This window comes from Nycticebus coucang, chromosome 6 (assembly GCF_027406575.1).
Source record: "Nycticebus coucang isolate mNycCou1 chromosome 6, mNycCou1.pri, whole genome shotgun sequence".
NCBI lineage: Eukaryota > Metazoa > Chordata > Mammalia > Primates > Lorisidae > Nycticebus > Nycticebus coucang.
This window is the reverse complement of record NC_069785.1, coordinates 101,731,076-101,743,765: the sequence shown is the minus strand read 5'-3', so window position 1 is coordinate 101,743,765 and position 12,690 is coordinate 101,731,076. Positions and strand designations below refer to the sequence as shown.

At 37.5% G+C, this 12,690-nt stretch overlaps 1 protein-coding gene across 4 annotated transcripts in view; it reads right to left on the bottom strand.

The window, feature by feature from the left end:
* Positions 1-12,678, bottom strand: part of EFL1 (elongation factor like GTPase 1) — a 157,812-nt gene extending 145,134 nt beyond the window's left edge. For 3 of the 4 annotated variants that reach the window (XM_053593892.1, XM_053593895.1, XM_053593894.1), the window contains exons 1-4: positions 12,603-12,668; positions 11,627-11,730; positions 9,027-9,094; positions 228-312 (exon numbers count right to left, since the gene is read on the bottom strand). In XM_053593892.1, the coding sequence (XP_053449867.1) occupies positions 228-312; positions 9,027-9,094; positions 11,627-11,717 (244 nt within the window). In that variant the 5' untranslated portion in view covers positions 11,718-11,730; positions 12,603-12,668. Of the gene's footprint in view, positions 1-227; positions 313-9,026; positions 9,095-11,626; positions 11,731-12,602 lie in introns of all 4 variants that reach the window. The other variant, XM_053593893.1, reaches the window with a different exon arrangement.
* Positions 12,679-12,690: the final 12 nt, after the last annotated feature.

The following is a 12,690-nucleotide window of genomic DNA, read 5'->3' as shown; positions in this document are numbered from 1 at the left end:
GGACAAGTATAAACTGCCATTTCTTCTGCCCTCAAGCTAGTCAGAGGTTCCCACAGGCATCCAAGCCTGGACAGCCTGTCTCTGACAACAGAGCATTTGAAGAGGCCAGATGATGAAACACGTAGAATATAAAAGAAACTGTGGCATGCAATTAGTTCAGAAAGAGAAAGGAGGACACAAAAGATGCAAAAGTATAGTATTATTCTTTAAAACACAGACTGATTTACCTGCTGCATAATGTAAGGAAATGGCACTGGATTTCATAGTGATCCCACGGATCTGTTCATCTTCTCTGCTGTCCATGTACCTTAACTGGAAAACACAATGTGTGCATCCTTACTTCCCAATGAATTAAAATGTAACATTAAAGTTGACTGATTTCGATTTTTGTTTTAAATACATAAATTTTAAATTTTAGAGCCTTTTTATTTTTAAAGGGACAGGTGTTGGCTGAGGGGAAGAGAACATGACAAAATGAAAAATACTACCACTAGAAACTCACAAGTGTATTCAAACACTCCATATTCTCCCTGGAGTGCTGCTCATCTGAATTTCAGCTATGAATGTTTGGAAAGTCCAAGAACAATTCACAGAATGTAGCATTTGGAGAAATTTCTTCTATTTATCAAGAACACAGTCTTTCTTTCCCAATTCATAAGCTGTTCAGTAAATTATGGGCAGAGACAGCTTTTATTTCTTTTCCCAAATTAATAAATTTCAAACTTAAAAAATGCATATAGTAGAAAATATACATACTATCGCCACTTAGTTGGTGACTTTCATAAAGCTTTAATGCCCAAACTAAGGGCCTACATCTCATTTTTTAGCTTTGCAGTCTATCAATAATGACAGTGGCTTCACGTAACTATCCCATCCCTTTCCAACTCCTCAGCCCTAACCCCCAACATGAACCGCCTTCTTCCCCTTCCAGAAGCTTTTCCTTGCCTGCCTTCTTTCCACTCTCAAATTTTTGAAAAATTAGTAAAGTGTACACTTACTCATTTCTTTCATTCAACAGCCCTGAAAATAATTTATTGATATTTTTATAATATTATAACAATAATTTATTGTTTTGCCACATTTATTCCCTCATTTTCAGAAAGGCTTCCATTTCCACGGCTCTGGCAAAACCAAAATGCTAAAAGCTACCAATGACCTCTGGCCAAACACAATCATTTTTTCCATCCTCACTTTTCTTGGTTCCCGATCAATACATAGTTAATCACCCTTTCTGTGCACATATGAATATGGAAATTTTTTCCAAGAGTCTGAAATCTGGAAGTTTCCCTCCTATCTTTCCTTAGATTCCACTGCTGATTTCCCTTCACTTCCCTAATCTCTCAGACAAGCCTTCCTTCAAAATGTCTCAGTCCCTAGTTAGTCTTCTAAATGAGCATTATTATTAACCACTGAGTTAATACAAAACATGTATAACACACAAATAACAATACAGGTCATGCACCATGGCTCATGGCTGTAATCTTAGCACTGCGGAAGCCAAGGCAGGAGGTTGGCTTGAACTCAAGAGTTGGAGACCAGCTTGAACAAGAAAGAGACCCTGTTTCTACTAGAAAAAATGAGAAAACTTAGCCAAACATTGTGGCAGGCACCTGTATGCCCTGCTACTTGGGAGGCTGAGGCTGGAGGATCAATTGAGCCCAAAAGTCTGAGCTAGGCTGATGCCACAGCAACAGCTTGGGCAAAAGAATGAGACTCAGTCTCAAAAAAAAAATTAAAATTAAAAACAACAACAATACAATGAACACTTCTGTATGCACTGTCCCATTTAAGAAAGAAAAAAAAAACGTTTCTACTTCCTTTTGAAGTCTCATGTCCCTGGTCCACATGTAACCATTATCCAGAATTTTACTTTAATCATTCCCTTTATAATTAAAAAAAAAAAAATGGCTGTATCAGTAAATAATATATTATTTATTGTTGCAAGTTTTAAGCCTTATATAAATGTAATCATACCAAACATATTGTTCTGTATTTTTGCAGTCTATCAATACTGATACTGTTCTTTATTCAATATTATATTCCTGAGATTCACTAATGTTAATTAATATAGCTATAATTCATTCATTTTCATTACTGTAAGACTCCACCTCACAAATCCACCACACTCAATTCACCCATTCTATTGTTGATGGACATTATAGAGTACAGTCTTTCTATAACTATAACTGAGCTGATATGAACATTCAGGAGTCTCCTGCACACTACCTAGCAGTGACATTTCTCAGTTATTAAATTCGCACATCTTCTGCCTAAATAGATATCTTGAAATTATTTTCCAAAGTAGTTGGACTGGTCCATACACTCAACAGTAAAATAGGGCTTCTGTTGCTCTGTAACTTTGACAGCACTTGACATTATTGGACTTTATTTTTTAAATCACATGGGTAACAAATGGCATCTTATGGTTTTAATTTAATTTCTGCTATTATCAATGAGACTTTTCTAAGGAGTGGCCATTTGACATTCCTCTTCTGTGAGTTTCCTGTATACGATTTTTTTCCATCTTTCGTCAGGTTGTACCACAGGTTTATTTTGTTTGGGTTAAGAATTATTGAGAGCCTCTGAATATTAGTCCTTTGTCAGTTATGTGTGTTATTAATACATGAATTTTCCCCCAGGTAGCAGGGTAATTTTTTCACTTTATGGCATCTTTGACAAATATGCTCCTAATTTAAAGTAACTGAATTAACGTTTTGTATAACAGCTTGACTTTTTTGTCTTAAAAAAATCTTCCCTTAAGGTTGTAAAAGTGTTATCCTGTATTATTTTCTGAAAACTTTAGTTTTGCCTTTCGCATATGTAAATAAGTATTTTAGCTATGTGCAATTGATTTTTGTGTGTGGTGTTAAGCAGAAGTCCAATTTTTCTTCTCCCTATGCAGATAATCAATGGCTCATGGACAATTTGAGAAGCTCACCATTTCTCCACAGATACAAGATGTCAGCCTATATACATATGTATCTGTTTTTAGATTTACTATTCTAGGCCATCGGTCAACTGCATGCCTCAGCTGATTTCAAACCACAAATTATAATACATTTATAGTAAGTTTTGCCATATGGTAAGACACATGTCCGTACTCTACTCTTGTTTAAATGTGTCTTAGCTGTTGTTGGGTTATTGTTCTTCTACACAAATTTTAAAATCAGTATGTCAAGTTCAAATTCAGAACTGTTGGAATTTTTACTAGACTTGTTCAATCTATTTTTTTACTATTGTTCAACACTGAAACATTATTTTTTATATACTGAGTCTGCCAATACATGAACATGGTATACCTCTCCATTTAAGTTGTCTCCCTTACCTCATATTTTTTATTCTATTTTTATGCTTTTGAATAGTGTATATTTTAAAATGACTGTATATTATCTATTTATTGCTCACATACTTTTCAATTATTTTTATATCCTAAAATTTGCTAAATTCTTATTAATATCCTAGCAATCTACATTCCTTTTGAGCATTATCAAGTCCCATTGATAATATCATCTATTAAAAATGGAGATGTTTGTTCCTTTCCAAAATTCATACTATTTTTTTCTTCCCTTATTATGCAGCTAGAACCTTTAGTACAATGTAAAACAGAAGTTACTATATAATGAGCAGAAGGGTGCAATAATTATTCCTGCCTTATTTATAAATAGGAAAGTTTCAACATTTTATCATTAAGCTTACTTCCATTACTCCATTGTAAGTTTTTTTATAAATACCCTGTATCACATTAAAGTCCCCTTTACATTGTAAAGAGGTTTTACCACAAGAGATGTTGTTTTATTAAATGTCTTCTGTACCTATAAAATTACCATAACTTTCTTTAATCCATTAACATTGTGAAATTATATGTTAAACCAATCTCAAATTCCTTGGCATAAACTCTATTTGGTTATGAAGAAACTATCTTTTTATATGAGGTTAATAAGTATGCAATGTCCAATTTCCTTAAGTACTAAGTTTAAGAGTTGATATCTCTGGCATTTCACAGACACTTATTTTTATTGAGAAGGTATATCCTCAGTCTTTCAAATGCATGTTTTGGCTTGAGATTATCTTTCCTTTTTTTTGAGCAATTTTTGTGAAGCCATGGATAAGTAAAAAATGTGTTATTTTCAAATATGAGTTCTTTTGATGAACTTAGGAAGTGCAGACAGCTCAAAATATCAATGAAATGTTGGGAAGGATATGGCTAATGAACGCATCGTTCATTAACAGTTTCAGAAGTTTCACCCTGGTGATTTAATCTTAAAAATTAGCCATGTGGGAGACCTGAGACCAAGGTGGATAATGATGAGTTAACAGCTATGATGGAAGCAAATTCATTGCAACGTAAAAGTGAATTAGCAGCAAGGTTTCATGTTATTATTCCAACAATATTGGACCATTTGAAACAAATCAGTGAGGTAAAGAAGCTATATATATGACCTTTCCCTGAATTAAAGGAGCATCAGAAAAGAAATAGTCTCGAAGCTTGCCTTTCTTTGTTGTCATGACAGAAAGGTGAACCATTTCTATACTGTACTGTTGTGTGTGATAAAAAATGGATGCTTTTTGACAATCCCAACATTCAGCACAATGGTTGGATAAAGATGAAGTGCCAAAACACAGTCTAAAACTGCATATTCAAACAAAAAAAGCCAACAGTGTGTATATGGTGGTCCAGCACTGGTATTAGCCACTACAGCTTCATGAAACATGGTCAATCAGTTAAGGAGATGTCTGCTGCAACCCACTGTATAAACTGAGGAGGATACTTGTGATTAAGCAACGAAGACTGGTCAACAGAGACATGTCAATCCTCTTGGAGGACAATGCTTGACCATATTTCATACAAACAACTCCGCTTAAACCACAAGAGCTGGACTTGGAAACTCTCTGTCATCCACTGTATTCACCAGACCTTGCGCCAACTGACTACCACTTCTTCCAGGCTTTGGATCACATCTTACAAGTGAACTGAATATTCAATTCTCAATAAGCTGTGGAAAACGCCTTTTGGGATTTCATGGTCACTTGATTTCCAGTCTTCTTTGCTGCTGGTATAAACGAGTTACCACTAAGAACAAAACTGCGTTGACAATTTAGGTGGATATTTTTGATTAGCTGTACTCAACTTTTGATTCAAAATTGAACATTTCATATTTAATGACCTAATTCAATGCTGGATTCAGTTTGTTAAAGAGGATTATAATTTTTATGCCCACAGCCATAAAGTTATCATGCAATTTTCTTGTTTTGTATTATTCTTATTGGACTTTTGGTGTCAAAGTTATGCTATATTCAAAGACAGAGACTATTCCCTGTTGTTGGCTTTTTCTCCCATGTTCCAAAATGGTTCCACTAGAATTGAAATTATTCCTCAAATATTTGGTAAAACTAGACAGTTAAGCCATCTGAACATTTTCTTTGTGGAAAGACTTTTGACTTCAATTTTGTTTGGTTTTGAGACAGTGTCTCATGCTAGAGTACAGGGGTGTCATCAAAGCTCACAGCAACCTCAAACTCCTGGGCTCAAGCAATTTTCCTGCCTCAGCCTCATAAGTAGCTGAGACAAGAAGCATGTGAAACTATGCTTGGCTAATCTTTTTTTCTGTAGAGATAAAGTATTGGTATGTTGCTCAGAATGGTCCTGAACTTTTGACCTCCAGGGATCCTCCCCAAAGTTCTAGGATTATAGGCATGAACCACTGCACCCAGCCCAATTCAATTTCTTAAATGACTGTAGAATAATTCAAGTTTTCTATTTCTTCTGGACTCCAAATGAAAGTTTATGATAATGTGAAGCTACCATTTTCCAGACATTTTTCCCATTTCACCACTTTACTTTTCTTTCAGAGGCATTTTTATTTTAATGAACATTTTTTTATTATGGAAACTCTTAAACATACACAAAACTCAAATAACATAATAAATGCCCATGAACTCATAATCCAGCCACAATAATCACCAACATGTTTCCATTTTTTTGAATCTTTACTTTTTAATATTAGTGTATAGTACAGGGCCTGGTACATTGGAAGCCATTACTAGTAGAACAAACCTCTGTAAGTTGACTATCCAAAGGAGTGCAACAAACTGGTAAACATTTGCAGGTGATCAACAAAAGGAACTAGGCCTAACGTACTGATACATACAAGTGGTCCATGTCTGGTCTATGAAAATTTGGTCAACTTAGGCCAGCTGTGGTGGTTCACACCTGTAATCCTAGCACTCTGGGAGGCCGAGGCAGGTGGATGGCTTGAGCTCAGGAGATCAAGACCAGCCTAAGCAAATGTGAGACTCTGTTTCTACTAAACAGAAAAACTAGTTGGGTGTTGTGACAGTGACCTGTAATCCCAGCTACGTGGGAGACTGAATGAGACTGTCTCAAAAAAAAAAGGTCAATTTAAGGAGGCGGTCAATGTAGGGATGTAGTCAACTATGGAAGTTCTACTGTATTTGTAGAATAAATGATTAAACATAAATCAATCAGCAGTGTGTGTTATAGAGTACAGTGGTTTCTATACTCTATTTAGGGATGCAAAGATAAAACAAAAGGCTCATAGCCACCTCAGTGAATTTATAGTCTGGCTGACTGTAGCAGATACAAAGTCACAAAAGTTAGGTCAAACAAGAAAGGGATGTGGGTTCTTAAGCTACTATATTATAGACGCAGGGAACATTTTTATATCCATTCATTCCTCGTTCCAGTGATAAGTGACCGGCAATGGAACCAGCACACTCTGAGCTGGATTTGAATTCTTACTCCAACCTCTTCCCTGCTGTGAGGTTTTGGGTTCACTGTTTAATTTTTGTTGGTCTCAGTTTTATGACTGGTAAAATGGAAAAAAAAAAATTAATCCTTTAGAATTCTATGAGAATTAAATGAGAAAATGGATGTAAAGCACAGGGTCCAATGTATAGCAAGGGCTTATGGTGATAGTACCCTCCTCATCACCTGCATCATTTTATCTCTATTTGTCTCTATATTCTCCAGGAATATTTTTCTGTTTTCCAGCACAGGCTTCCATTTCACCACTTTAAGTTCACTGCCATAAAGTTATTCATTATGCCCTATTATTACCTTATTAATCTTTGCAGCATTATTCTGTACTAATACCACTTATTTTTGCCTCCTCTTTTCTTTTTCATCAATCTTACTGATATGTGTCAATTGTATTTTTTGGCCAGTCAAAAATATTTATATGTACTTTGTAGATTTCCTAAGTACATAAGTCACACTAGGAATCACAAGTACCAAATGTTCCTCAAAAATGTTAATGAAAAATAAAACAAAGAAGTTTTCTGGTCAAGATAAGCATGACTTGTCCACTAGTATTTTTCTTTTCTTTTTTTTTTTTAGAGTAAACTTTCTATTTTTAGAACAATTTAAAGTTTACAGAAAAACTGGAAATTAGAGGTTCCCACATAACCCCTTCTCTCCCAACCCCAGTCTCCCCTATTATTTACATTTTGTATTAGTGTTTGGTATAACAAACATTTATTACAACTTATGAACCAATACTGAAACACTGTGATTAACGAAAGCCCATATCTTATATTAGGGTTCACTCTTTAAACACACAATAACAAGTGACCACCATTATTATACTGTATTTGTTGGTTATGTTAATGATCTTTTCCAAGAACAAACTTTTGGCTTCATTAATTCTTTCTATAAAATGTCTGTTTTCTACGTCATTAATTTATGCTTTATTATTTCATCTACTTAAAGTTATTGTACTTTCTCTAATTTGTCGGGTGGTGAAAATACAACCACTTCCTTACTTCACTCAAACTATTTTTTTTACAACCTCCTCTACATAGTGTCTTGGGCCAGACTAAAACACATCAAATACCCAATTTTATCTTCACATCTCCTGAATCTTTGTTTATTTATTTTTTTATTTTTTTTGAGACAGAGTCTCACTTTGTTGCTCTTGGTAGAATACTGTGGTGTTATAGCTCACAGCAACCTCAGACTCCTGGGCTCAAGTGATTCTCTTGCCTGAGACTCCCGAGTAGCTGGGACTACAGGCGCCTGCCACAATGCTGGCTATTTTTAAAAACGAGGTCTCACTCTTGCTCAGGCTGGTCTGGAACCTGTGAGCTAAGGTAATCCATTCACCTTGGCCTCCCAAGTACTGAGATTATAGGCATGAGCCACCTTGCCTGGCTGAATCTATTTTGTTTATTCAAGTTAGCTTCTTCATCTTCTCTCCATCCCGTCATCTAATAAATCCTGCTGATTGGGCGGCACCTGTGGCTCAAGGAGTAGGGCACCAGTCCCATATGCTGGAGGTGGCGGGTTCAAACCTAGCCCCGGCCAAAAACTACACACACACACACACACACACAAAAAAAAAATCCTACTGATTATATCCTAGACTCTTTAAGAGAAGAACATTTCTTTATTTTTCCACTGCCAAGTAATATTCCAAGTTCTTTTAACTCACAGCTAGAAACAAAGATCTCTTTAATTTTATTTCCTAAAATGCTATTTTCATCACAACCCTCAGGCTTAGGAAGGCTTCCTTTTGGACTCAGATTACTTAGGTTAACTTTCAAAGTCTTCTATCATCTTATACCTTCTCTCTACCAGCATGATTTCTCTCCCACTGGTCTCTAGGCAAATGCTCCACTCAAATAAAGCACAACACACAAATTTGCCTTTGTATCCATTTTATTTCCCACCACCTAATGTTTTCTCTGCTTTCTCCTTAAACAAACCAATTCATCCACCTGTAAAGAATCTCTTTCATGGTCAAATCTTCCACAATCATCATTTGACTTTTTCAAAAACTCATTTTTACTCTTACTAAATATTAATATAAAGCAAAAGAAAGCAAGACAGAAGCAATGGTTTTTCTCACCACCTATTTTATCTTGTTAAATGGATTGGCAGCTACTTAGATGTAAGAACTATGTTTTATACTTTTTGTGGATTTCTAAAAGATACAGCAAATGGTTCATCACATTGCAGATAGCTAATATTGAAATGCAACAAATATTTATCAAATGTAACAATATACCTTGCCTGCCAGGCGGCTGGAGATTATTCCATTGCTAGATATAAGACAGTCAGCCAGAGTAGTTTTTCCTGTTAAAATAAAATAACAACATTAACTCAAATCTATGTTTTCTTTAAAAGGGAGAGGGGCTTGTTCCTATAGATTTAGTATCTGTAAGAATTGGTTTAGCAAAGATTTCCTTTTTACCTATGCGGGGTAACAAAAGAGTCTTCTGAGATTTTTGAACATAAATATGACCTAGAAGGACACAGATGCTACTAGTGCTCTATAGTGCTGCAACCTTGTCTCTAATGAGATCTCTGTGGATCTCATCAACCTCATGTGGAAAGCTGTCAAGCAACTTTTATTTAAAAAAAGCAGAATTTTCCTTAAATTGAAGCAGACTGTAGATAGAGAAAATGAAGACTTTCAAGTGATGAGGCAAACCACCACGCCAATCTGAGAATTCAACTTTCAGTTACTACAATCTGTCCTATAAAATTCTGATCAAGTTTATCACAATTATTACATCAATCATCCCATATTCATATCAATAATCATGCTAATAAACTTAAGCCCTTAATATCACACAACGACAAAAGAACAAGAAAATTCTTATTTAGCAAAGAAATTCAGGAAATCTACCCATATTTCCTTCTATTTGCAACATAGCCTGTGGAGGGCATCAACTACACTGTAGCTACCAATGAAATCCAATGTCCTGACCCAACCTAGGAAGCCACTTTATAACAAAAGAATCTCTTTGTAAACTTAGTATACATTTATAGTTACCTTAATTTAGTTGTATTATACAACTACAATCTACACACAATTTCATGTGATATGAACAGGTAACTTTGTTTAAACAATGCCATGGGTATACATAATTATTAAGGCAGGGTTGGAGCAACAAAAGGAAGATTTTTTTCTTCAGGACAAATCTTTATTGCATTCTAGGAAATTCAGCAAAGCTGTGGAATCTGTGTAACAGTTCAAATCAGACCAATCAGTAGGAACCTGAAGACCTTTTTAATGCTGTGCTGTTTGCCATGTAAATACAGGGGGACATAAAGTTCATGTGCAATTTTAAACTGTGCACCACAAACATTATGGTCGCCCTGTATAATGTATCAGCATATAATTCTAGAGCATCAAATTCTTGCAACCCAGTAAAACAGAATTCATTCGAGGCACAGCAAGGGTGGACCTTCCAAGAATGTAAATATCAAGAAGCAGAAACCCTGATTTAAAAATGGCCGTATCTCTAGGACAAGAACAGTCCTTAGACTATAGAAAACATTCAATAAATATTTGTTGAATAAATGAGCTACAGGTTTTCTGAGATAGTAACAAGTTAACATAGTTGTAAAGAGAAAATGTAATTTTCTTTACACTACCCCCACCCACACACTGACTTTCCACACAATTTAATTCATAAAGCAAAAAAAAAAAAAAAAAAAACTTTTAGGCCAGAGCTATCCACCTATAATCCCATCAGTTTAGGAGACCAAGGTGAGAGGATTGCTTGAAGCACATTCTTGTACTCTTAGCTATTCAGGAGGCTGAGGTAGAAGGATCATGAGCCCAGGACTTCAATTTATAGTAAGCCATGATTGTGCCACTGCACTCCAGCCTGGGTAAGAGGTAACTCTGCCCTTCCCAAGCCCTGGGCTATGACCACATATACTTCCTTCTTCCTTTGCTGATACATTCTCACCTGTAATGTCCCCATATGTCATCTTAAGCCCTCCTTCAGGCAGCATCTCCAATACAAATTATGTTATGAATCCTTTGTATTGGAGATGCTGCCTGAAGGAGGGCTCAAGATGACATATGGGGACATTACAGGTGAGAATGTCTATCTTTTTCCTCGTGTTCATCTCATTTTTCCTTGCCTTGCTCTTAAAATCTCTACTGCTGGGCTGGTGCCCTACTCACAAATCTCTACCTCCTGACAAGCTTAGTAAAATATCTTGAACTTAGCAGATGTTCAATAAATATCTGATGAGGCTCTGCCCACGAGGCACAGTGGTTATGGCGCCAGCCACATACACTAAGGCTGGCAGATTTGAACCCAGTCAGGGCCAGCTAAACAACAATGACAACTGCAACAAAAAATAGCCGGTGTTGTGGCCGGCACCTGTAGTCCCAGGTACTTGGGAGGCTGAGGCAAGAGAATCGTTTAAGCCCAAGAGTCTGAGGTTGCTGTGAGCTGTGATGCCACTGCACTCTACCAAGGGCAACACTGTGAGACTCTGTCTCAAAAAAATAATAATAATAAAAATAAATATCTGATGAATCATGTAACACAGGGTCTGAGGACTTTATATCAAGACTAAAGACATTATATGCAAAGCCATTTCAAAAACAAAAACTCAAGTTCTGGTTTGAAAAACAAAGTGATACTACATAGAATGCTGATCACTAACCATGTTGATTCCAAATGCTTTACAGCAAGGATGCTTCTCTAACATCACAGAAGACCTTTAAAAAAATAAGACTTACTTCTTAGCAAACATCACTGCCAACTTGCCCTCAGCTTCACTCCACTAAGACATGTAGAGACATAACCTCCCCACCCCCCATTAATGAAAATATATCATTTAAAAAGGAATTCTTACCATGGTCAACATGAGCCAAAACACAGATATTCCTGATGTTGGGAGTGTTCTTCTGGAGTTGAATCATCTTATCCAAACTATTGAGCACCATGGCTACTTATTTCCTGTGATTAAAAATTAAACACGTATTACAAATTTCCCAGGAAGTAAAGGTCAGGGTTAAAAAAAAATCAAATCCTGGGAGCTGACAAAGACTTCTCAGATACCTTAACTAAGAACCAAATGAACGTTTATTGATGGGATATGCCCACTCAGGCCCAAGTGCACCTTGAACATGACAGTCAGTATCATATCTCGGCTACACTTAATGGAGTTTGTTCATCCTTCCGGATCCGACAGCTGCGATGAATCACGCAGCTCACAGGGGCTGGGTGCGCAGTGACACCAGTAACCCTGCCAGTGCACAGGCCCTCGGATAAGCTCCTCCAGGCCAATGACTACCTACAGGCAAAGTTCTATTTCGGAGGGAGAGAAGATGCTGACATCGCTCCCTTCCTCTCTTCAGCCTTTCCCTAAGCCCCTCATTCTATCCTTCTGGTCCGCTTTCGCCCGAGGTGAAACGCCCGTTTCTGCCTATAGAACTCTCAGTTACTGCCTACAGAACCCGAATAAAGTTTGGGGTCATGTGCTTATACTCCAGCAGGTGCACTGCAGGCCTTTCATTTTTTTCCACATAAAAAAGAACAACTGCAACATTCCATTCATTTCTGAGGAGACCCGGATTCCTTTTGAGGATCCTGGGTCCATAGAGAGGAGCCGCCGCCCGGGCCCTGGGTTGGAAGAAACGGTTCTGGCGACGGCCGCTCGCCGCCCGGATTCGCCCCCAGTCCCCGGTTCCCGCCGCACCACCGCGCGACCCAAGTCCCCCAGCTCCGTTCAGAAGCTGGCAGAGGGGGACGCCACCCCCGCGCGTGGGGCCGCGCCCACCAGCCCCGGCCGCCCACCAGCCCCGGCCGCCCACCAGCCCAGCTCAGACCTTCCGGGCCCAGCCACACACCGCGCAGAGTAGACGCCGAGAAATCTAAGAGAACAGACGCCCGAGGGGGCGGGGCCGGCTGACGCTC